Source organism: Zingiber officinale, chromosome 2B (genome assembly GCF_018446385.1).
Source record: "Zingiber officinale cultivar Zhangliang chromosome 2B, Zo_v1.1, whole genome shotgun sequence".
Lineage (NCBI taxonomy): Eukaryota > Viridiplantae > Streptophyta > Magnoliopsida > Zingiberales > Zingiberaceae > Zingiber > Zingiber officinale.
In genome coordinates, this window is record NC_055989.1 from 94203453 (window position 1) to 94226697 (window position 23245).

General features: G+C 37.4%; 1 protein-coding gene across 1 annotated transcript; it reads left to right on the forward strand.

The window, feature by feature from the left end:
* Nucleotides 1-1193: 1193 nt before the first annotated feature.
* LOC122048463 (ethylene-responsive transcription factor ERF112-like) lies at nt 1194-22233 on the forward strand. The gene is made up of 5 exons (XM_042610028.1): nt 1194-1792; nt 2136-2277; nt 20907-21195; nt 21288-21406; nt 21552-22233. The coding sequence occupies exon 5, from the start codon at nt 21604-21606 to the stop codon at nt 22231-22233; it is 630 nt and encodes a 209-aa protein (XP_042465962.1). The 5' UTR covers nt 1194-1792; nt 2136-2277; nt 20907-21195; nt 21288-21406; nt 21552-21603.
* The last annotated feature ends 1012 nt before the right edge of the window (nt 22234-23245 follow it).

Consider the following 23245-nt stretch of genomic DNA (forward strand, 5'->3'; position numbering starts at 1 on the left):
TCTGACAAGATAGTAGAAGCTTCCGTCATACGATCCTTTGTCTGACCATGCTGTCGGCCATGCTGTCTGTCGGCGGCACGGGTTCCCAAAAAGATATCGATAGATTCTCCTTTTGTCTGCTACTGGGTCGAGCGGGAGGGTCGCTTGGCCAGCCTTTATCCATGCAAGTGTCGCTCTGTCCTTTGGCCGAGCGGGAAGGCCGCTCGGTCGACCTTCCACTATCCGGGCTCCGTTGTAATTCCGAGCGAGAAGCCGTGTTTGAATGTCGTCTACTCGATCGTGCATCTGCCTTGCTGGTTACGTGACCTGATATAAGTCCGAGCGGAATAGTCGCTCGGCATGCGCTTTGCTGATTCTTCGATTTTCTGAGCGTCGGAAGCTCGATGTGTGACCTAGCTATGATAATGCCGGATCAGATATTCCTTGTTCCGATTGGGCAAGTGGGTTATCCCGATCGGACGATAATATAAGAGTATTGATCACCTTAACTTTGACCTTCTGCATGACAGACCCTTCTTTATCACCAGATCATGTAGTTTTCATTATATTATTATATTATTTTTTAGTCATTTTTACTTACTATAATATTCTTTGAACAATTAATGTTCTAATAATGTTATTCTTTTAAAAAAAAATGATTTCAGATGAATTTTAATGATAAAAAATTCATCATAAATTAATGATAAAATTAATAATAAAAAATAAATAGCTACTAATCAGTAATGAAATTATTAATAAAAAATAATCTTCATCACAACATTAACAATAAAAAATTTTCGTCATAAAATTTAGGGAGAAAAATTTATTATCATGAAATTCGTCATAAATTAGCGATGCAATTTTGAATTCATTATAAAATTAACTATAAAGTTTGAGTTCATGGTTAAATTTGACAATGAATACGAGTTTATCTCAAAATTTATAACAAATTTAAAATTTGAATTCGTTACAAAATTTTTAAATTTGTTATAAAATTTGATAATAAATTTTAAATTCGTTATAAATTTATCACGAATTCTATAACTAATATAATTCGTCGCAGAATCCCACTCTTATCAAGATTTGAAAGATATGGGCTGGATCTGTGTCCCAGTTAGCAGATCTAGGGCGCCCCATAAATATAATAAAATATAAAAATTTTGATGGCTCTAGTATAATAAGGTGCCCTAGGCTTGGCATAGTGCGGTAGTGCCTTCCTTCACTGCGCCGTCGCCGCCTCTCGTTTCCGACGCTCCCGATCTGCATCCCCGGGCCACTACCTCCAGATCCGCGTCCCCGAGGTTAAAAGCCCGCCTTTCTCGCCATGACACCTCGCCCTCCTTCGCCTCCTCCCGCGGCGAGTTCAAATTTCTCGCCGCAATTTGAGAGACGAGTTCTCTGCATTTGTTTTAGAATGTGGTTGGATTTTTGGCCTTCAATTTGACCAAAGGTGGGATTTTTAGGAGGAAGAAGTCAGGAGAGGAGGTGCGGTTTAGGGGGAGATGGGCAACGCGACGTCGTCGGTGGCGGTGCGGTTCGCATTCTTTCAGCCGGAGCCAGCCATTTACGAGGTGTTCCGGGAGGGGGGGGGGGGGCGGCGGTGGCGGGGAGGGCAGGCTGCGCCTGTCGGAGTTGTTACCGGAGAAGAACGTGGAGGTGCAAGGTCAGGAACCGGGTGGTGGCCACCTTCTGGTGCCCCCTCGCCGCCCGCTTGACGCTCCTCTACTCCCATGGCAACGCCGCCGACCTCGGTCAGATTTTCGACCTCTTTGATGAGCTACGCACCCACATCCGCGTCAACATCCATCATGAGGTAGCTAGGGCAAAGCCCGTTCTGTTCCTCCTCCTCCTGCTCTGTAATCGGTCAAAAGATTATTTCTTCCGGGAATTTTTCTATGAAAAAGGTCGAATTTTGATGCTGCAAACCCTAGGTTCTTGCATTCTCAAGCAAAAAAATTGTTTCTTCTAGCGAAATATTACTTGATTTGGCCGTTGATCAAGAATTTCTTTCTACCAAATTGAGAAAAAATTGAAATTAAGATGCTGCAAACCCTCGGTTCCTTCTTTATTTTGCCTCCAAGATTGTATTTTAAGCAAAAAAAATTGTTTCTTTTAGGCAAATTCCATAAATTTTCTAAGAGATTGAACTGAAAAAGGTTGAAGGAGGCACCCTTCAATATCCTAGCTCCGCCCGTGCCACCATCGACCTTTGTGCAGGCTTGTGCTGGCGCGGGGACATCATCGAGCTGAGTGTGGTCATGGACAAGGGTTTCTGATTGCCATCGGATCTGGAATCAGGTAAGGTTCTACTCTTGTTTCCATGTAGAAGTTCTGCTACTTTTTCAACTTTTCTCAAGATGCTAATTTTTTTTGCTTGAAAATAATCCTTTGGTAGCACATTTGTCTTTCATATAAAAGAGTTTCTTTTTCTCTGGTTGTATTAGTATTTTTCCCTTTCACAATACGCAATTTGATTGAAATAGAATGAAAATTCATTTTATCTTAGTATTTTCCATACGTTGTATTTCTCTATACTTGGATCTTTTTTATTTAAAAAAAGAAGAAGTCTGTTTTAGTGAATTTATATCAATGACAATTGACAAAACAACAAATTGCCCCATTAGGCTATATGAGATTAATCGAGGAAGAGTGTCACCAAAAGAAGGGAAAAAAATACAATTCATTTAAATATAGATGAGGATATAATAAAGATCGAGCCCAATCGCTTTGGAGGATTCATATAATCGACCATACTTAATGAGATAAAGATTTGGTTGTTGATGCTGATGTAAAACAGGGCAAATGCTACCGAAATTGAACTAATTTGAGTTGTATATGACACTACATATGGCTCAATGGGCTCTTGAGATCCATCTAGCTGACTCAAGTATCCATTGCACTATAGGAGTTGATGTTCATTACTGAATATTTCGGTATGATCATCGATGGCCTGATGAAATTCATATAGCAGACCCAAATATCTGTCTTACACAAGTAGTTGATATTTGTTACTTTCATACCTAGGTACAATAATCTAATCTCTAGTAACTTTATATTTTGTTTGTTTCCTAGAACTATTGAAACATTTTTGGTTGACTCTTTAGCGTATTATCTGTTTGTTTGTAGAATCATGTACAAATTCTCTACTATACTGCATTTTTGAATTAGTTGTTGGCAGATTTGCATTGTTTGTTAATGTCTTTATCGGATTTGAATGGTCGTGACAGTTTCATTTGTTTGCTCATTCAACTATGATTATAAATATTAATATCGTTAAACTTATTGAAGAAATCGAATGCGATTTTGTGAATCAACTGGAGTCAAAATAATGCCTGTTCTGTCACAATCGGATGAAAGATGGGGTGACGAATAAAACTCTACTTTCCATCAAATATGTTTTACGACATTACAGGCAGCGTTTTTCAAGAGCTAAGATATATTATATCCTCCAACTTTTTCAAGAGCTATAGATATATTCAAAATTTATTTTAGACCTTTAGCCATTTCTCGAAACTTTGCAAATGACTTTGCCACTGTCTATTGAAGTATCTGTTCAACTTTATCTGGAGATATATCCTTGCTTGCTTCATCATCAGATGCCGATAGCTTCATTTTTTGAATCCTTGAAGCTATCTCTGAAGGATCTTCATAAGTCTTCTTCGGAATCGGTATCCATCTCTTCATATGACAGTGACATGCATAATCCTTTATCGCACCTCTTATCATTTCTTCCACAAATACATATTTATGTTCGTGTCTCGGTAAATCGAGGTACTCTATAATATCCCTATTTAAATAATTAAAAGATAGATTAATAAAGTTTAATAAAAAATAATTGATATATTAATAAATTTACTTTTTTTTTATTTGCAGTGCTGAATTTATAGTCATATTCATCATCCATTGACAAGCTGCATTGAATTAAATAAAATATTTATTAAATATATATCTAATAACTTTCTATATGAATTTGAGAAAATTGAAGATTATACCTAGATTCAATGAAGCCGAAATGGTTCTTGATGAAGTGCCAGGACTGCTGCTCACTTGTATGTAACAACAATTTGTGATCCAGTGACGACCTTGTACTTGTATTTGTAATTGTATCATAGTCTTTGGAACTTCAAGCATAAGAGTTTTTGACCCTACAGTCGGAACAGATGGGTCAAAAGTACTAGTGTGACGAGCCTTTTTCATAACATAAGAAATTTTATCATAATAGTAGTGGATGAGAATTGCGACATCGGCCGGGATCGCTGGATGATCACCGGCTGGGATTGCTGGAAGGACACCGGCTGGGATCACTATGCAGTTGGTGGCCGGAATCGCCGAGATCTATCGCCCAAATCCAAGAATAATCCGGCTTAGCATGATATGTTTCGTGCAATATGAGCATAATTAAAATGTTTAGCATAATTAAAATGAGTTTCTATAGGTGGCAGAAAATAAATTTTGTATATATAAAGGATGACCTTTATAGAATTCTAAGAAAATATTTTCAACTATCATTCTTAAAAGACCAAAATTCTAGTCCTAGAAATATTGTCATATCATAGTAATTTTAGAAATTAATTGTATACATCAAGGAGAATGCACTATAATATTATAATATGTTGTGTCCGGATTGATTCCAATTTTTAGCATCTTCTCTACACAAACTAGCATATTCAAGATTACCCCTTTTGACTAATGCACTTATTGATACACAATACGCAAACACATCTATTGTATAGTCTTTCTCTATCATCCCATCAAATATCTGACATCCCTGTTCAAATTTTCCATGTCTAAAGCAACATTTCATGACTGTTGTATTCTATATCTTTCCTTCTTGATTTCTTTTAATACTAGCATCTAACCTTGTTCTTGATTGCGGGTAGCTATGGAATGATTATGAAGTAAAGTAATACAACATGAATTCTCAACTCATCATTCTCACCTATCCTCTAAAATGCACTCCAATTCCTCTTACACCCAAAGGAGCTACATGTTAGGTTAAGAATCTTGATTATCATTGCATGCAAACAGGTAGTAAAAACAATCCATACATTGAAAACCAATTTGATATCAATTTAAATTAATTTATAATATTAAGAACATTTTAAAATTTATTCAAAATGATTAGCAAACAAACTAAGTATTACCTTCGCTGAAATATTTATCATTCTTTGATCTCTATCTCACAACTAGTGGTGTTCTAAAGAGTCTAGATGCATATCTATACGCCTTCAAATTCCATGGTTATCATATATCTTGGGTGGTAGGATCTGGATTGAAAATCTATACATATTACATATATGAGTATAACATCCATGATAACACTGTCGAACTCTATCTCCTTAGAGACCCTTTAATAATATAAAAAAACTAAAATAATAAGTTGCAACATGTAGAGAACTATCTAATTTCCCCTTCACATAATTTTTTAATATACTTTAATTCACACTTAAAAAAAGGTTATTATGTCACTCTTAGCACCCTTTATGCCACCATCACACATTTCATTGTCAGGTTAATAAAAAATATTTGTAAAATTCTAAATTTATTCAAAACTATAAAAAGCAAATTTAATTTATCAAGTAGTAAATATTACCTAGGTTAAAATCTTCATCTGATCAATGACTAAGCTAGTTGTCTTCCGAAGAATTTGGATGCATCATTATGCACTCTAAATTCCATGCTTAGCATAGTATCTTGGGTGGTGAATTTAGGCTAGGAAGACTAGGCACATGTGAGTTTGTCATTTGTGCTAACGCTATTAGACTCTATCTCTACAGAGCCTATAATAGAAAAAACAAACAAAGAGAGAACTAATTTAATAAGAAGAAACTTGCAGAACATTATCTAATTGCACCTTCACATATTTCTTAATGGTATTCACATTTCACATTTTTTAAAAACGACCATTATCTCTCTTAGGATCCTATGCCACTCACCGTACACAAATCTTATTCTTCTCTTTTTATTTACATAAACAATCCTTAACAATTTCACTAAAAGCAAAAATAATTATAATCTAAAATTTACACTTGGCGAGAACCCTGTGTTCATCACAGTAACATTTGCTCTCTTACCTTTAATGTTTCTAGACCATTTGCGTTGCAACCACTTATCCGAAGAAAATGTCATTCTTAACTTTTCCCTAACAGCCATAACAGTGAAAGCAAACAAGTTACAAATCTTGTGATTCCAGCTTACACAAAATCCTTTTGAGTGAAGTGGTGCATCATGTTTAAGTCTAATTGTGTATTGAATATGAAAACAGAGAAAGCTCTTGCCTTTTCAACTGTCCTTAATCTTTTTTCTTATCAATATTCTTAAGTATCAAACTAATCGTGTGGACTACACAAAGGGACTAGAATGTGTGGGCATTCCTCTTTCATCAACCTCCCAACAGCTAAACTTGTAACATCTTTTGTCGCTATTTGTAGCATATTCTCTTTCCTAACCTCCTTAAGACATTCATCAACTTATTCTCTGAGAGTTCTCAAATGCATTAATGAACTTCAAAAAACTTATGCCTGAATGTGTGCGCAAATTCATAATGCTTCTGTCATTATCTATGAATCGGTCATAGTTGAGAAACTAGTTCTCTTCTAAGAATTCCTATGAGCTTGTTAATCGTTTTCGATCTTTACCACTTCTTATCTCTTAAGTAAAGGTTCACTAAACTCATAGTTGGACCTTTATAGTTTAAACCATATTAGCCAATTGCATCTACCATAGTGTGGAAAGGCTTCAAGGAGGTTGCATGAAATGGAATACATGCCTCAGAATCATCTAGCAACATATTGGTCAACTCTATCCCTTTCTTCCTTTGCAAATTTATCTTTAATACTACTTTCCCTCAATGAATTTTTTTAGCCTTTTATTGCCCACTTCTTGAATTTCTTCATCCCATTCCCATAAATATTAACCTCTTCTGTTTCTTTTCCGAGTATCTCTTCCTTGTCATTCTTCTTTTTTGTTGCCTCCGTGTATTCAAGGATCATTTGAAAGGATCTGGTTTGATTTTGCCTACCTAGATTGCTCCTTTGTATACGATGTAGAAGATATTGTGAAAGGAGTTGTAATTTGATTAAATTCAAAGCTTCAGTTGTGGAGTAAAACCTTTAGAATTGGATGCAGTTTTGTAGAAGAGACCAATGTAATAGTTATTATGGATGGAAATGGAATTTCTGTAATAATTTTTGGTATTTTGGATCCATCATCCAATAAGAAAGAGGTATCAAGGAATAGGTGGTCAAAATGGATAGAAGCTTTTGGAGTCTTATGTGATCATTGTATTCCCCTTACGTAAGATTGTGTTTCTATAATCTATAATTTATGCATTGAGTCTTGGGCTTTTAGGAAGCAAAATAGAAAGGATATCATGTAGTCATGTGATCGTTGAAAAATTGTAGGTCAATCTGCTATACTTTGTTAATTGAAATTTTTGACTTTTAGGAAATATTTTCTAAAAGTTAATAATGCTGAAACGATATTACTAAGATGAATGTATGAATTTACTAAAAAGTATAAAATAACAAATACTAATATTTAAAGCAATTAAATATAACTTCAATCAATGATCCAATGAGATAAAATAGGTTGAGATGATATATATACGTAAGATGACCGAAGAGTCGAACGGATAAATTGAGGCCAAAGAGAACATTAAATATTAGTTAATGTAATGAATTAACTAAATTACATTTGGATCATAATTTGATTCACCCAAGTCCTTAAGAATCTTCTTTAAGAAGTTCCGAATCTCTTTCAAGGGGAAAAAGAGACAACTGTATTTGTAATACAAAACTACATTGATGCGTCGATAGACACGAAAGACAAAAACAAAAAAGGGCGACTAACTTTGAGGGTTTGACCTTCTTACCTTACCTTGGGATCTTCTTCTCCAGGCGGCAGGTATACGGAAGAGTTTTAAGTGTTTTGTTAAGAGGCAAAGTTTTATTAGTAGTTCCACGTGTACCGCTAAGAATAGATAACATAGGAAAAATTTCATTTTGCCATATAATTTTTTTTGAACTCCTCTAGACTTTAAAAATGATAAATTGTCCTCCAACATTCATGGCAAAGAATTAAAAAAAAACTCATAATTATGTGTCGTTGTTGGTGCAGTACCGATAATTAAATTTGTAATTTGATATCTGCTAAAAAATAAAATAAAATTAAAAATTATGTACTTGACCTGAGTGGTAAGTGTTGGACCGCTGGAGCCGGCTAGAAGGGGGGTTGAATAGCCTGAAAAAATAAAAACAACCCTTCTCGAACTTTCAACAGAATAACACTTGCATAAAAAATAAAATAACTGAACATAACAGAAAGAAATGGCAAGAGGATTTTTACTTGGTTACAACTGAAGAGGTTGTTAATCCAAGGAAGATAACTCTAGTATCTCCTTCAGGCGGAGAAGCCTCTTACAGCAATGAAGCGCAAAAACAGAAGCTCAACTCTAAATGAAAGCGTACAAGTGTTGGAAATGAATTGCTTGTATTGATGTGAATTTTTTGGACTAAGGCTGTATTTATATCCTTGGTCGGGGCGCCCCGAAGTGTTTTGGGCACCCTGGGGGGATAAAACTTTATCTCCAACGCACAGATCTCGGGTTGACCGAGATCTAGATATACTTTGAATCCGGGCGCCCGGAAGGGTTCCGGGCGCCCCAGATAGTTTCGGGCGCCCCGGACAGTTCCGCAACCTCGTTGATTTTTTCAGCCCGGGTCTTCTGCTCCGGCTCAGTTCGCCTCAATCCGAGTCTTCAGCTCGCTTGGATGATCTCTGCCATCCGGAATAAGGCTGACCCGAACCCAACTTCCGATTTTCTCGAGCGGGCTTATGCTCCGGTTTCTCGTCCCTCGGAATCATCGTGTGCTTCATTCTCGTCCGCCAACGTACTCAACCGCAGTCTTCGTCCCTCAGGCGCACCCCGTGCCGACTTTCTCGCTAGCTGCGTCTCTTGTTCCGGGAGCAATCTTCCGCTCCGGCTTCTCGTCCCTCGGAATCATCGCATGCTTCTTTCTCGTTCGTCGGTGTACTCTTCCGTAACTGCTCGTCCCTCAGATGCACTGCATGCCGTCCTTCTTGCCAGTTGCGTCTTCCGCTCGACTACCTATGCTCCTATGCTCCTGCACACTTAGACATAAGGTTAAACACCGTCAGTGCCTAACTTAACTTGTTGATCACACAAAAACAATCTTGGAGTTCTAACAGTATGTATGATACTTATTATTAGGGATGGTAATGAGTCGGGTTTAAACTCGACCTCGTATTAAATCCATTCTGTTCAATGCGGGTTTATATTTGGTCAAATGGGTTATGTGATGGGCCTAAATTCGTTGATCGGGTTTAGAATCCGGTTCGGGGTGGATTATGAGTTTCAATGAACCCATCTCTAACCTGCCCGGTATATAATAATAATAATAATAATAATTATTATTATTATTATATTTTTATTTTTTTATTCTTAGCGGGATGGCGGGTCCAACTTGCTATGAACTTGCCGGGTTTTGAGCAGGGTCAAGGCGGTGCAGGTTGAAATATTAGGCAGATTCAGGTTCGGGTTTATTTTTTTCTGGCGGGTTCTGGGATTGGCCAAACTGCATCGGAACTTGTTTTGTTGTCATCCCTACTTACCATGTAAAGTCCTAGTGGTGTTGGAAGATCGAACATTATTCAACAAAATTTTAATGGATCAAGAAGATCAGACATTAGAGAGATGGATTTGGAAGAACGGACTTGATGAGTCAAGTGGATTAGACATTAAGCAAGGAAAGCCTTGACGGGTCGATCGAATACTAAACAAAAGGAAGTTTAAACAGGTCAACTAGACCGAATGTTTGATAGGTAAGTGATGTTGTGGTTAAAGTAGGTGGGCCACTGACAGGGTGGTCAAAGTAAAATGTGGTCAAAATCAAAAGGTGGGTAACATGGGGGAGCAAGGTTTATCATTAGCTGGACCAAGAAATTCACCTAAAAGACATACTTCTTACCCATTCATCGTCTTTTAGGTGATTTTAGCTTGCTTCAAGGAAGGTGTGAGAGAAGGAAGTTTTTTGCTCCATGATTGGCTGATCATTCTTACTGCTTAATACAATGATGCACATGGTTGATCATGCTTGCTCCAGGTTTCTTACAAAGTATACGGTTTAACCCAACTGCTTGTTGCAGTGCTTTGGAGCCAAGTTCCCTTCAGCTTGCTATATATCCATTGCTTGCTACCTACAGTTCAGCAGACAATCTGGCATACCCTCGCCATTCATTAAGTCGTGCAGCTCTCCTCATAAGCGGAAACCGATCTTTCTCTTTGATGCCTTCACTAATTTAATTGTATACTATATCCCTTTCAGCTGATCTTTCACTTCCTTTTCCTCCGCATGATTGTAAGATAATCTTCATCTCTGTTGCACTTGGTTACATGAAACTGGAAGCTTGGTTTCTGTCCTTTTGCAGTGTTAGCAACCGCAAAAAGGGAAGGTCTGTAATATTTCATGTTCTAGGATTTTTGAGGACAAGCGTCAATAAATTGAAACAGGAAAGGTGCATCACGCCAAAGCTTACCTTTATACGATGCCTCAGTATTTGAGAGATATCTCACGATAGAGCACAATAAAGTTCATATTGCCATATTCCATTCTTGTGGGAGAAAATGTAAAATGACATATGATAATATAGATGGCTAAGGGGTATTTAATATGATGGGTCTGGTCGGGTGAACTAAGGTCAGCTCTTAAGGCCCGACCAACTGGAGGATCTGGTTGGGCAAACTTTTTGATCCAGCTAATTTCTTGGTCCAGCTAATGACAAACCTTGGTCCCCTATGTTACTCACCTTTTGACTTTGACCACATTTTTTACTCTGACCATCCTGTCAGTGGCCCACCTACTTTAACCACAACATCACTTATCTATCAAACATTCGGTCTAGTTGATCTATTTAAACTTCCTTTTGTTTAGTATTCGATTGGCCCATCAAGACTTTCCTTGCTTAATGTCCAATCCAGTTGACTCATCAAGTCCGTTCTTCCAAATCCATCTGATTTTTCTCTACTTGATGTTTGGTCTTCTTGATCCATTAAGATTTTGTTGCCTAATGTTCGATCTTCCAACACCACTAGGACTTTACATGGTAAGTAGGGATGACAACAGAACAAGTTCCGATGCGGTTTGGCCAATCCCAGAACTCGCCAGAAAAACATAAACCCGAACTTGAATCTACCTAATTTTTCAACCTGCTCCATCCTGATCCTGCTCAAAACCTGGCAAGTCCATAGCAATTTGGATTCGCCATCCCGCTAAGAATAAAAAAAATATTATTATTATTATTATTATTATTATTATTATTATACGGGGCAGGTTCGAGGCGGGTTCATTGAAATCTGTAAGCTATCCCGAACCGACTTCTAAACCTGATCAACGAATTTAGGCCCATCACGTAACCTATTTGACCAAATATAAACCCACATTGAACGGAATGAATTTAATACGAGGTCGAGTTTAAATCCGAGTCATTACCATCCCTAATAATAAGTATCATACATACTTACCACTCAGGTCAAATACATAATTTCTAATTTTATTTTATATTTTTTTAGCGGATATCAAAATATAAATTTAATTATCGGTACTGCACCAATAATGACACATAATTATGAGTTTTTTTTTTAATTCTTTGCCATGAATTTTGGCGGACAATTTGTCATTTTGAAAGTCCAGGAGTTCAAAAAAAAAATTTTATATGGCAAAATGAAATTTTGCCTATGTTATCTATTCTTGGCTGTACACGTGGAACTTCTAATGAAACTTTGCCTCTTAGCAGAAAACTTAAAACTCTTCCGTATATCCATCGCCTGGAGAAGAAGATCCCAAGGTAAGGTAAGAAGGTCAAATCCTTAAAATTAGTGGCCCTTTTTTGTTTTTGTCTTTCATGTCTATCGACGCATCAATGCAGTTTTGTATTATAAATGCAGTTTTGTCTCTTTTTCCCCTTGAAAGAGATTCAGAACTTCTTAAAGAAGATTCTTAAGGACTTGGGTGAATCAGATTATGATCCAAATGTAATTTAGTTAATTCATTACATTAACTAATATTTAATGTTCTCTCTGGCCTCACTTTATCCGTTCGACTCTTCGGTCATCTTACGTATATATACCATCTCAACCTATTTTATCTCATTGGACCATTGATTGAAGTTATATCTAATTACTTTAAATATTGGTATTTGTTATTTTATAATTTTTAGTAAATTCATACATTCATCTTAGTATTATTGTTTCTGCATTATTAATTTTTAGAAAATATTTCCTAAAAGCCAAAAATTTCAATTAATAAAGTATGACAGATTGACCTACAATTTTTCAACGATCACACGACTACATGATATCCTTTCTATTTTGCTTCCTAAAAGCCCAAGACTCAATCCATAAATTATAGATTTTAGAAACACAATCTTACTTAAGGGGAATGCAATGATCACATAAGACTCCCAAAGCTTTTATCCATTTTGATCACCTATTCCTTGATACCTCTTTCTTATTGGATGATGGATCCAAAATATCGTAAATTATTACAGAAATTCCATTTCCATCTATAATAATTATTCCATTGGTCTCTTCTATGAAATTGCATCCAATTCTAAAGGTTTTACTCCACAACTGAAGCTTTGAATTTTATCTAATTACAACCCCTTTCACAATATCTTCTACATCGTATACAAAGGAGCAATATAGGTTGGCAAAATCAAACCGGGCCCTTTCAAATGATCCTTGAATACACGGAATCAACAAAAAAGAAGAATGACAAGGAAGAGTTACTCGGAAAAGAAATTGAAGAGGTTACTATTTATGGGAATGGGATGAAGAAATTCAAAAAGTGGGCAATAAAAGGCTAAAAAATTCATTGAGGGAAAGTAGTATTATAGATAAATTTGCAAAGGCAGAAAGGGATAGAGTTGACCAATATGTTGCTAGATGATTTTGAGGCATGTATTCCATTTCATGCAACCTCCTTGAAGCCTTTCCACACTATGGTAGATGCAATTGGTTAATATGGTTTAAACTTCAAAGGTCCAAGTATGGGTTTAGTGAACCTTTACTTAAGAGATAAGAAGTGGTAAGGATCGAAAAAGATTAACAAACCCATAGGAATTCTTAGAAGAAAACTAGTTTCACAATTATGACCGATTCATAGATAATGACAAAAGCATTATGAACTTGCGCACACATTCAGACATAAGTTTTTTGAAATCCATTAATGCATTTGAGAATTCTCAGAGAAGATGTTAATGAATGTATTAAGGAGGTTGGGAAAGAGAATATGCTACAAATAGCGACAACAGATGTTACAAGTTTAGCTGTTGGGAGGTTGATGAAAGAGGAATGCTCACACATTCTAGTCCCTTTGTGTGGTCCACACGATTAGTTTGATGTTTGAGAAAATTGGTAAGAAAAAAAGATTAAGGCAGTTGAAATGGCAAGAGCTTTTTCTGTTTTCATATTCAATTCACTATTAAACTTAAGCATGATGCACCACTTCACTCCAAAGGATTTTGTGTAAGTTGGAATCACAAGATTTGCAACTTGTTTGCTTTCACTGTTATGGCTGTGAGGGAAAAGTTAAGAATTACATTTTCTTCGGATAAGTAGGTGCAATGCAAATGGTCTAGAAGCATTAAAGGTAAAAGAGCAAATGTTACTGTGATGAACACACGGTTCTAGCCAAGTGTAGATTTAGACTATAATTGTTTTTGCCTTTAGTGGAATTGTTAAGGATTGTTTATGTAAATAAAAAGAGAAGAATAAGATTTGTGTACGGTGAGTGGCATAGGATCCTAGGAGAGATAAAGGTCGTTTTAAAAAAATGTGAATACCATTCAGAAATATGTGAAGGTGCAATTGGATAATATTTTGCAAGTTGCTTCTTATTAACTTAGTTCTCTCTTTGTTTGTTTGTTTTTTTTTTTTTTGCTATTATAGGCTCTGTAGAGATAGAGTCTAATAGCGTTAGCACAAATGACAAACTCACATGTGCATAGTCTTCCTAGCCTAAATTCACCACCCAAGATACTATGCTAAGCATGAAATTTAGGGTGCATAAAGATGCATCCAGATTCTTTGGAAGACAACTAACTTAGTCATTGATCAGATGAAGATTTTAGCCTAGGTAGTATTTACTACTTGATAAATTAAGTTTACTTTTTGTAGTTTTGAATAAATTTAGAATTTTATAAATATTATTTATTAACCTGATAATGAAATATGTGTATGGTGGCATAAAGGGTGCTAAGAGTGACATAATGACTTTTTTTTTTTACTGTGAATCGAAGTATATTAAAAAAATATGTGAAGCAGAAATTAGATAGTTCTCTACATGTTGCTACTTGTTACTTTAGTTTTTTTTTTATATTATTAGAGGGTCTCTATGGAGATAGAGTTCCACAGTGTTATCATGGATGCTATACTCATATATGTTATATGTATAGATTTTCCATCTAGATCCTACCACCCAAGATATATGATAACCATGGAATTTGAAGGTATATAGCGATGCATCTAGACCCTTTAGAAAACCACTAGTTGTGAGATAGAGATCAAAGAATGATAAATATTTTAGAGAAGGTAATACTTAGTGTGTTTGCTAATCATTTTGAATAAATTTTAAAATGTTCTTAATATTTTAAATTAATTTAAATTAATATCAAATTGGTTTTCAATGTATGGATTGTTTATTACCTGTTTGCATGCAATGATAATCAAGATTCTTAAACTAACATGTAGATCCTTTGGGTGTAAGAGGAATTGGAGTGCATTTTAGTGGGATAGGTGAGAATGATGAGTTGAGAATTCATGTTGTATTACTTTACTTCGTAATCATTTCATAACTACCCCACAATCAAGAACAAGGTTAGATGCTAGTGTTAAAAGAAATCAAGAAGGAAAGATATAGAATACAACAGGCATGAAATGCTGCTTTAGACATGAAAAATTTGAACAGGGATGTCAGATATTTGATGGGATGATAGAGAAAGGCTATACAATAGATGTGTTTGCGTATTGTGCATCAATAAGTGCATTGGTCAAAAGGGGTACTCTTGAAGATGCTAGTTTATGGGTAGAGAAGATGCTAGGAATTGGAATCAACCCGGACACAGTATGTTATAATACTATAGTGCATTGCTCCTTGTTGTATACAATTAATTTCTAAAATTACTATGATATGACAGTATTTCTAGGACTAGAATTTTGGACTTCTAAGAATGATAGTTGAAAATATTCTCTTAGAATTCTATAGAGGTCATCGTTTATATATGCAAAATTTATTTTCTGTCACCTATAGAAACTCATTTTAATTATGCTAAACATTTTAATTATGCTCCTATTGCAGGAAACATACCATGCTAAGCTGGATTATTCTTGAATTTGGGCTACAGATCTCGGCGATTCTGACCACCAACTTCGCAGTGATCTTAGCCGGTGTCCTTCCAGCGATCCCAGCCGGTGTTTATCCAGCGATTCCGGCCGATGTCGCAATTCCCATCCACCACTATTATGATAGAATTTTTGATGTTATGAAAAAGGCTCGTCACACTAGTACTTTTGACTCATCTGATCCGACTGTTGGGTCAAAAACTTTTATGCTTGAAGTTCCAAAGATTGATACGATTACAAATACAAGTACAAGGTCGTCTCCAGATCACAAATTGCTGTTACATACAAGTGAGCAGCAATCCTGACACTTCATCAAGAACCATTTCGACTTCATTGAATCTAGGTATAATCTTCAATTTTCTCAAATTCATATAGAAAATTATTAGATATATATTCAATAAATATTTTATTTAATTCTATGCAGATGATGAATATGACTATAAATTCAGCACTGCAAATAAAAAATAAGTAATTTTATTAATATATCAATTATTTTTTATTAAAATTTATTAATCTCTCTTTTATTTATTTGAATAGGGATATTATAGAGTACCTTGATTTACCGAGATACAAACATAAACATGTATTTGTGGAAGAAATGATAAGAGGTGCGATAAATGATTATGCATATCACTGTCATATGAAGAGATGGATACCGACTCCGAAGAAGACTTATGAAGATCCTTTAGAGATAGCTTCAAGGATTCAACAAATGAAGCTATCGACATCTGATGATGAAGCAAGCAAGGATATATCTCCAGATAAAGCTGAATAGATACTTCAAGAGACCGTTACAAAGTCATTTGCAAAGTTTCGAGAAATGACTATAGGTCTAAAATAGATTTTGAATATATCTGTAACTCTTAAAAAAGTTGGAGGATATAATATATCTTAGCTCTTGAAAAATGCTGCCTGTAATGTCGTAAAACATATTTGATGGATAGTAGAGTTTTATTCGTCACCCCATCTTTCATCCGATTGTGACAGAATGGACATTATTTTGACTCCAGTTGATTCACAGAATTGCCTTCGATTTCTTCAATAAGTTTAACGATATTAATATTTATAATCATAGTTGAATGAGCTAACAAATGGAACTGTCACGACCATTTAAATCCGATAATGACATTAACAAACATTACAAATCTGCCAACAACTAATTCAAAAATGTAGTATAGTAGAGAATTTGTACAGGATTCTACAAACAAATAGATAATACGCTAAAGAGTCAACCAAAAATGTCCAAGAAACAAACAAAATGTAAAGTTATCAGAGATTAGATTATTATACCTAGGTATGAAAGAAACAAATATCAACTACTTGTGTAAGACATATATTTGGGTCTGCTATATTAATTTTATCAAGCCATCGATGATCATATCTAAATATTCAGTAACAAACATCAACTTCTATAGTGCAATAGATATTTGAGTCAGCTAGATGGATCTCATGAGCCCATTGAGCCATATGTAGTGTCATATACAACTCAAATTAATTCAATGTCGGTAGCATTTTTCCCTGTTTTACATCAGTATCAACAACCAAATTTTTATCTCATTAAGTATGATCGACTATATGAATCCTCCAAAGCGATTGTGCTCGATCTTTATTATATCCTCATTTATATTTAAATGAATTGTATTTTTTCCCTTCTTTGATGACTCTCTTCCTCGATTAATCTCGATTAATCTCATATAGTCTAATGGGACAATTTGTTGTTTTGTCAATTCTCACTGATATAAATTCACTAAAACAGATTTTTTTTGAAATAAAAAAGATCCAAGTATAGAGAAATACAACATATGAAAAATACTAAGACAAAGTGAATTTTTCATTCTATTTCAATCAAATTGCGCATTGTGAAAGGGAAAAATACTAATACAATCAATCAGAGAAAATGAAACTCTTTTATATGAAAAACAAATGTGCAGCCAAAGGATTATTTTCAAGTAAAAAAATTAGCATCTTGAGAAAAGTTGAAAAAGTAACAGAACTTTTACATGGAAACAAGAGCATAACTTTACCCGATTTTAGATCCGGTGGCAATAAGAAATCCCTTGCCCACGACCACACTCAGCTCGATGATGTCCCCGCGCCAGCCTAAGCCCGCACAAAGGTCGACGATGGTACGGGCGGAGCCAGGATATTGAAGGGTGCCTCCTTCAATCTTTTTCAATTCAATCTCTTAGAAAATTTATGGAATTTGCCTAAAACAAACAATTTTTTTGCTTAAAAATGCAATCTTGGAGGCAAAATTAAGAAGGAACCGTGGGTTTGCAGCATCCAAGTTCAATCTTTTCTCAATTTGGTAGAAAGAAATTCTTGATCAATGGCCAAATCAAGTAATATTTCGCTAGAAGAAATAATTTTTTGCTTGAGAATGGAAGAACCTAGGGGTTCCAGCATCAAAATTCGACCTTTTTCATAGAAAAATTCCCGGAAGAAACAATCTTTTGACCGATTACAGAGCAGGAGGAACAGAATGAGCTTTGCCCTAGCTTCCTCATGATGTTGATGTGAGTGCGTAGCTCGTCGAAGAGGTCGAAAATCTTACTGAGGTCGGCAGCGTTGCCATGGGAGTATAGGATGTGAAGCGGGCAACGAGAATTGGTGCGGGAAGCATCCAACGATCGAACCTGTGTTTTGATTATATCAAAGGGTTCAAAGTTAAGCTATGTTGTTATCTAATATGGTTGAATGAGATTGCAGGAAAAGTCCTAATGTTTCTTAGGCAAAGTCCTAGATACGGTTAGGCAAGTGGAAAACCCTAGGGGGCGGTAATCCTATGTTCTAGGGGATGGTAACCCTAGGTCTTAGGGGATGATAACTCTAGGCGGAAAGTCTTGGTGCGTCGAAGTTTCGGGCAAAAGTCCTAGGGGCAGTAACCTTAGGTGGGAATCCTGATGTCGCGAACCATGTGGAAGTCTGGACAGGCCGTGAAGCGGGGGTCCAGCATGAAGACCGGATGACTCGAGCGCCGAGCAAAAGTCCAGTCGGTCTGGAGGACTGAACTGACAAAAGGTAACTTCTCCTGAGTGGAGTAGGTGAGGACGTGTTCCCCGCTGAGGGAACAGTAGGCGTCGGTTCGACCTAGGGTTTTCGGTCGAAAATTCGAAGTCAGAACCAGACAGTCCATTGACTGTCACACATTTATTTGTATGTTATTATTATGTGCTAATTTTGTTTTGCAGGATATATTGTTATTTTGTGGGCTAACGTATCTTGTAGGGACGAAAGAACAAGTGTTGCCTCGGATGAACAGTACCCGAGGCGTCCTCTATGGAGCTTGGAGGCGCCTCGGGTGCAAGGCAGAAGAAGCGTGCGCAGAGGAGCTGGAGGTGCCCTCAAGGAGTGTTGAGGCGCCTTGGACAGCCGTGAAGGTACCCTTAAGGTGTATGGAGGCGCCTTCAAGAGGATAAGCGGCGAAGAAGTCAGCCTTATTCACGCGCAGTTGACTCGGGGATTGGAGGTGCCCTCAGGGAGGTTGAAGGCGCCCTCAACAGCCTTTATAAGGCAGTCTCGACCAACTGAGCCATAACGCAATCCCGATGACTCGGAGCTACGAATTTCGAATTCTTGTTGTTGGTATAAGTTTTTGTGCATCTAATTTGTAATAATCTCTTGTACTATTTCGCGATTATAGTTGCTCAAAATAAACGCTCAACGAGCGTGAGCCTTAGAGTAGGAGTCGTTCTAGGCTCCGAACCAAGTAAATCTTGACGTCCTTCTGTATTTTATTTAAAGTTCCGCTGTATCTTACTCGATCGTTTCAAATATGAAAAGTGAAAGCCACGAGCATTTAGACCAACTTTGGGCGCTCAGGCGTTTAAATTTTCTGGATAAAATTTTCTGGTTTGGTCAGTCAACATGCTCCAACTCAGTTTTTGGATAAATTTTTTGGTCGGGCTTTTAAACCAACTTCGGACGTTCGGACCACTCGAGTGTCTGGAAACCTAAGCTGGACCGACCTTTATTATTCTCTCAACCGGGGAATGTGTTCTCACTAGATCTTTCTCCCAATTACTTACCTTTTACCTTTGACCCACTAGGTCTTTTCGACAGTTATCAGGTCCGCAGACTCAGTTGGACTTTGACTAGTTGTCAGGTCCTTCGGACCCAACCGGACTTCCCGCCTAATATTGGGTCATTCTTTGACCTATCTGGACTTTACATCCGCTATCAGGTTTAACCTGGTGTCAGGTCCTCCAGATCTATCAACTCTTACACATTTGATAAAGCAATTAGACTATAACTTTAATAAACTTATCATTTATAAAAAATTAAATAAAACCATTAGTATAAATTGCCAACAGGTAAGTCATTTTAATTGCTAGCTTAGGAAATTAAATGCTCTTTTTTCTTCAAGTTTTTACCCTTTTTAATGCAAACTCATCCTTTTGAGAATGGTGCCCTGCCCAAATACAATGAGAAGGCCAAGTCATTAGGCCAACTCGGCGAACAAACGCTGCAAGCAGTCTAGGGAGCCAATCCAAGTGAGTTGGATGGGCCAGGTCGACTGACCAAGCTGGATATAGGGTTGGTTGATTGGGCTATATGTGATTTGATCGAGTCAATCTCTCAAGTTGGGTAGCAAAGTAATTTGATCAAATCAGGGGACATTGGGTCGGTTAGATTGGGTTAAGCTAGGGGCAACTCCTCTATTTGGGTCATTGATTTGGCATCAGGTTTGTCAATTCAGTCGATTTAGTTGGGTTGATTGATCATATTAATTGGATTAGGTCGTTAAGTTGATGAAGTTGGTAGGGTAAACGGTCTCGTCACTCGTTTCAGCCATTCAATTTGAGCAATCTAATTTGTTCGGATGACCAAGTTTGCTCGGGCTAGCCAATCAATCCAAATGAGCTGATCGATCCAAATGACGCGATTAATTTGAATGGGCTAAACATATTAGTCAATTCAATTCGGCAGTCATTTTCCTATAATTTAAATTGAGATTATAAGGTACTTATTGAGGCGCCTAACTCGAAGTGGAAAAGTGAAATACTGAAATCGGCCAAACTAGTTCATCACTTTCAAGTCTCAACACGAGAGTTTTGTGTGAAAAAAATACTTGGCCGAACTCTAATTAAAAAACAATGAAAGTGATTTAGAAAATATTTTCGAAAACGATATCATGTACACATATTAATATATTATACACCTCTAAAGGAATAATTTAATTAAATGCTTTATTTATAGATAAAAAAATTAGACTTTTACATCATTAATTATTTTTTCTTATTCATGTTTGTTTACGTTGCCTTTTGTTCTTTTGGTCAAAACTTTTTACAAGGTTCACTCAAATGTTACGTTAGTTGGGCAGTAATGGAGTAATTAAAGCAAATTAGTCAAATGAGTATCCATCTAAGTGTACGGTTAATTAAAGATTAAAATATGATGCATCATTTAATTACTAAGTTAGGTATGACGTCTCCTAAATTGCATATTAATAATTGTTAAACTAGTCAAACAAAATAATTAATTAACTAATTAATATCATTAATAGTGATGCATGGACCTTGCTAAGTTGGAAAGGAGACGCCATTTGACTGGATTAAAGATAGAAGACGATCCAACAAACAAGAAGCTTCTGCACGGCTTCACTTCACGCAGGCGAAGCTGCATGCGGTCCAGAGGATCCGGGCTCGTGCACGGAGTCCTAGGACACCAAAAAAAGGGACTCGCTCACACAACGGCTGGGAGGCGTTTACGGAAATGGTGCCGACGTTGACTCACGACATCCGCTCATGCTCTTCTAGTAACTTACGCAACTAAATGTCATCAAAATTATTCAGGTAGATCCTCTGTTCAACTTTAGATTTGTTTTTTTTTTTGCAATTAATTAATTTGTTGGATTCTTATTCGCGTTCTTTGTCTTCTTGTTCAGTGTGACGCCGAGATTCTTGTTTGGGGGAGTAATTGCTGATGACCTAATACAAACTGATTGGGGGGAAAAAAATCAAGATACAAACAAATTATGCTATTGAATCTGTGAGAAGACGATCAGTATGATTTCATCAAAACAAACTTGGATTATTTCAACTTTGTCTTTATTGATCTAAAATTTTGTAATATAGAAATAAATAATTAATTATATATATATTTAATTACTTCAATCTGCATGGTGATTGCTACTTCTATCTGACGATAGATTCTGGTTCTGACCACCGCCGATAGTGATACCATCGCTTGCTCTGGCTGCCATGGAAGGTACCTCCTCCGCTCCCTCCGCGGCCGCCGTAGAAGAAGGAGAACGGGCGGCGCCGCGGATGAAGTACCGGGGCGTGAGGCGGCGGCCGTGGGGCAAATGGGTGGCGGAGATCCGTGACCCGCACAAGGCGGCCCGCGTGTGGCTCGGCACCTTCGCGACGGCGGAGGACGCGGCGCGCGCGTACGACAAGGCCGCGCTCCCCTTCCGCGGCAGCAGGGCCAAGCTCAACTTCCCCGAGGACGTCCGCCTCCGTCCGCCTTCTTCCTCCTCCGCTTCCGCTGCCGCCGCAGCCGATCCCCCGATGCCGGGTGCGGCCGCAGCGAGCGACTACTTGGCCTACTCGCGGCTGCTGCTGGGCGCACCGGAGGGCCTTCTAGATCAGCTTGGCGCCTACGACGCCCGCGCGTCTCCGGCGATCCAGGCCGGCGGCAGTTCCATGCCTTTGCGCTCGTTTCCTGTCTCCTCTGTTTCGTCTTCCACTCGTACTCCTTTCTACTCTCGGAGCGAAGCAGCTGAGCTGCAGATAATAAACTGGGGAGGAGGAGGAGAGGCAGAGGAGTCTTCGGAGAGTTGGACGAACTCAATAGAGTTTCCTCCGCCGTCTTCCTCGAGTGGGCAATAAATGGACGCCGTTCGACGGTGTTGTTTGTCGCTTCGTTCTTCTCCGCTCTCTACCGCCAGAAGGCATCATCTGCTCTGTTTTTGGCCTTGTTTATTTTAGTATTTTATGACTTCTTCTTATACTTCGTATTGAGATGACTTCGTATCCGCCAGAAGGCACCATCAATTGAGTGACTTTATGCCATTGGAATCCGAATATGATCATCCTAAAAACTGAGTCTCACCTAAGTTCAGATTCTACAATTGTCCACGCATACAAATCTCGCAATAGATAAATTTTATTTGTTAACTAATCACCTTAAGATGACTCCTTAGTTGACTTTGGCGTTCAATCAACTAGACCTAGTCACCAATTACTCGAACTTGACTGAGAACATCTTAATGATCGAATCTCACCAAAGTTGAGATTTTACTCACTCCGTAGGGGTGTAAATTCAAGATCCAAATTGTACTAGACCTGTATATGAGCTTGATTGGCGCACATATAAAGGAAGATTTCTTCCTTAGGCAGTAGATATTGAATAATCGATCAATCATTTAGCAAACAACTCCGCACTTGCTAATCTCCTTAATCTCTACTCTTCCTAGTGATAATATTCAGGTATTATTCAGTTCATCATGTTCCATCACTGCTTACTTGCAAACGTGGTCGAATCATTGTATCTTGCAAAATATACATCTTACCAAACCTCTAAGCACAGTTAGAGAGGAGACTAATCTATTTTAAACAAACTGTATCTAACTATAACACATACCTCGACAACTAGACCTACACGACAACTCAACCTGCTCGACAACTCAGTCAGCTCAGTAACGACTTGCTCGACAGTTCTACCAACTGGACAATCCGGTAATTCAATTTGCTAAATAGTTTGGCAACTCGGGCCACTCATCAATTTGGCCAGTTCGGCAGCTCAACCTTCCTTGCCTACCCAATCTTCCTACTTGGCAGCCTTGGGTGCAACGGGTCACGTCTATCTAGACAAATGACAAATCAGACTTAGAAGGTAAAA

Bases quoted from the DNA above. Each gene is read 5' to 3' on its own strand.
- LOC122048463 (XM_042610028.1), top strand. From the start codon at position 21,604: ATGGAAGGTACCTCCTCCGCTCCCTCCGCGGCCGCCGTAGAAGAAGGA.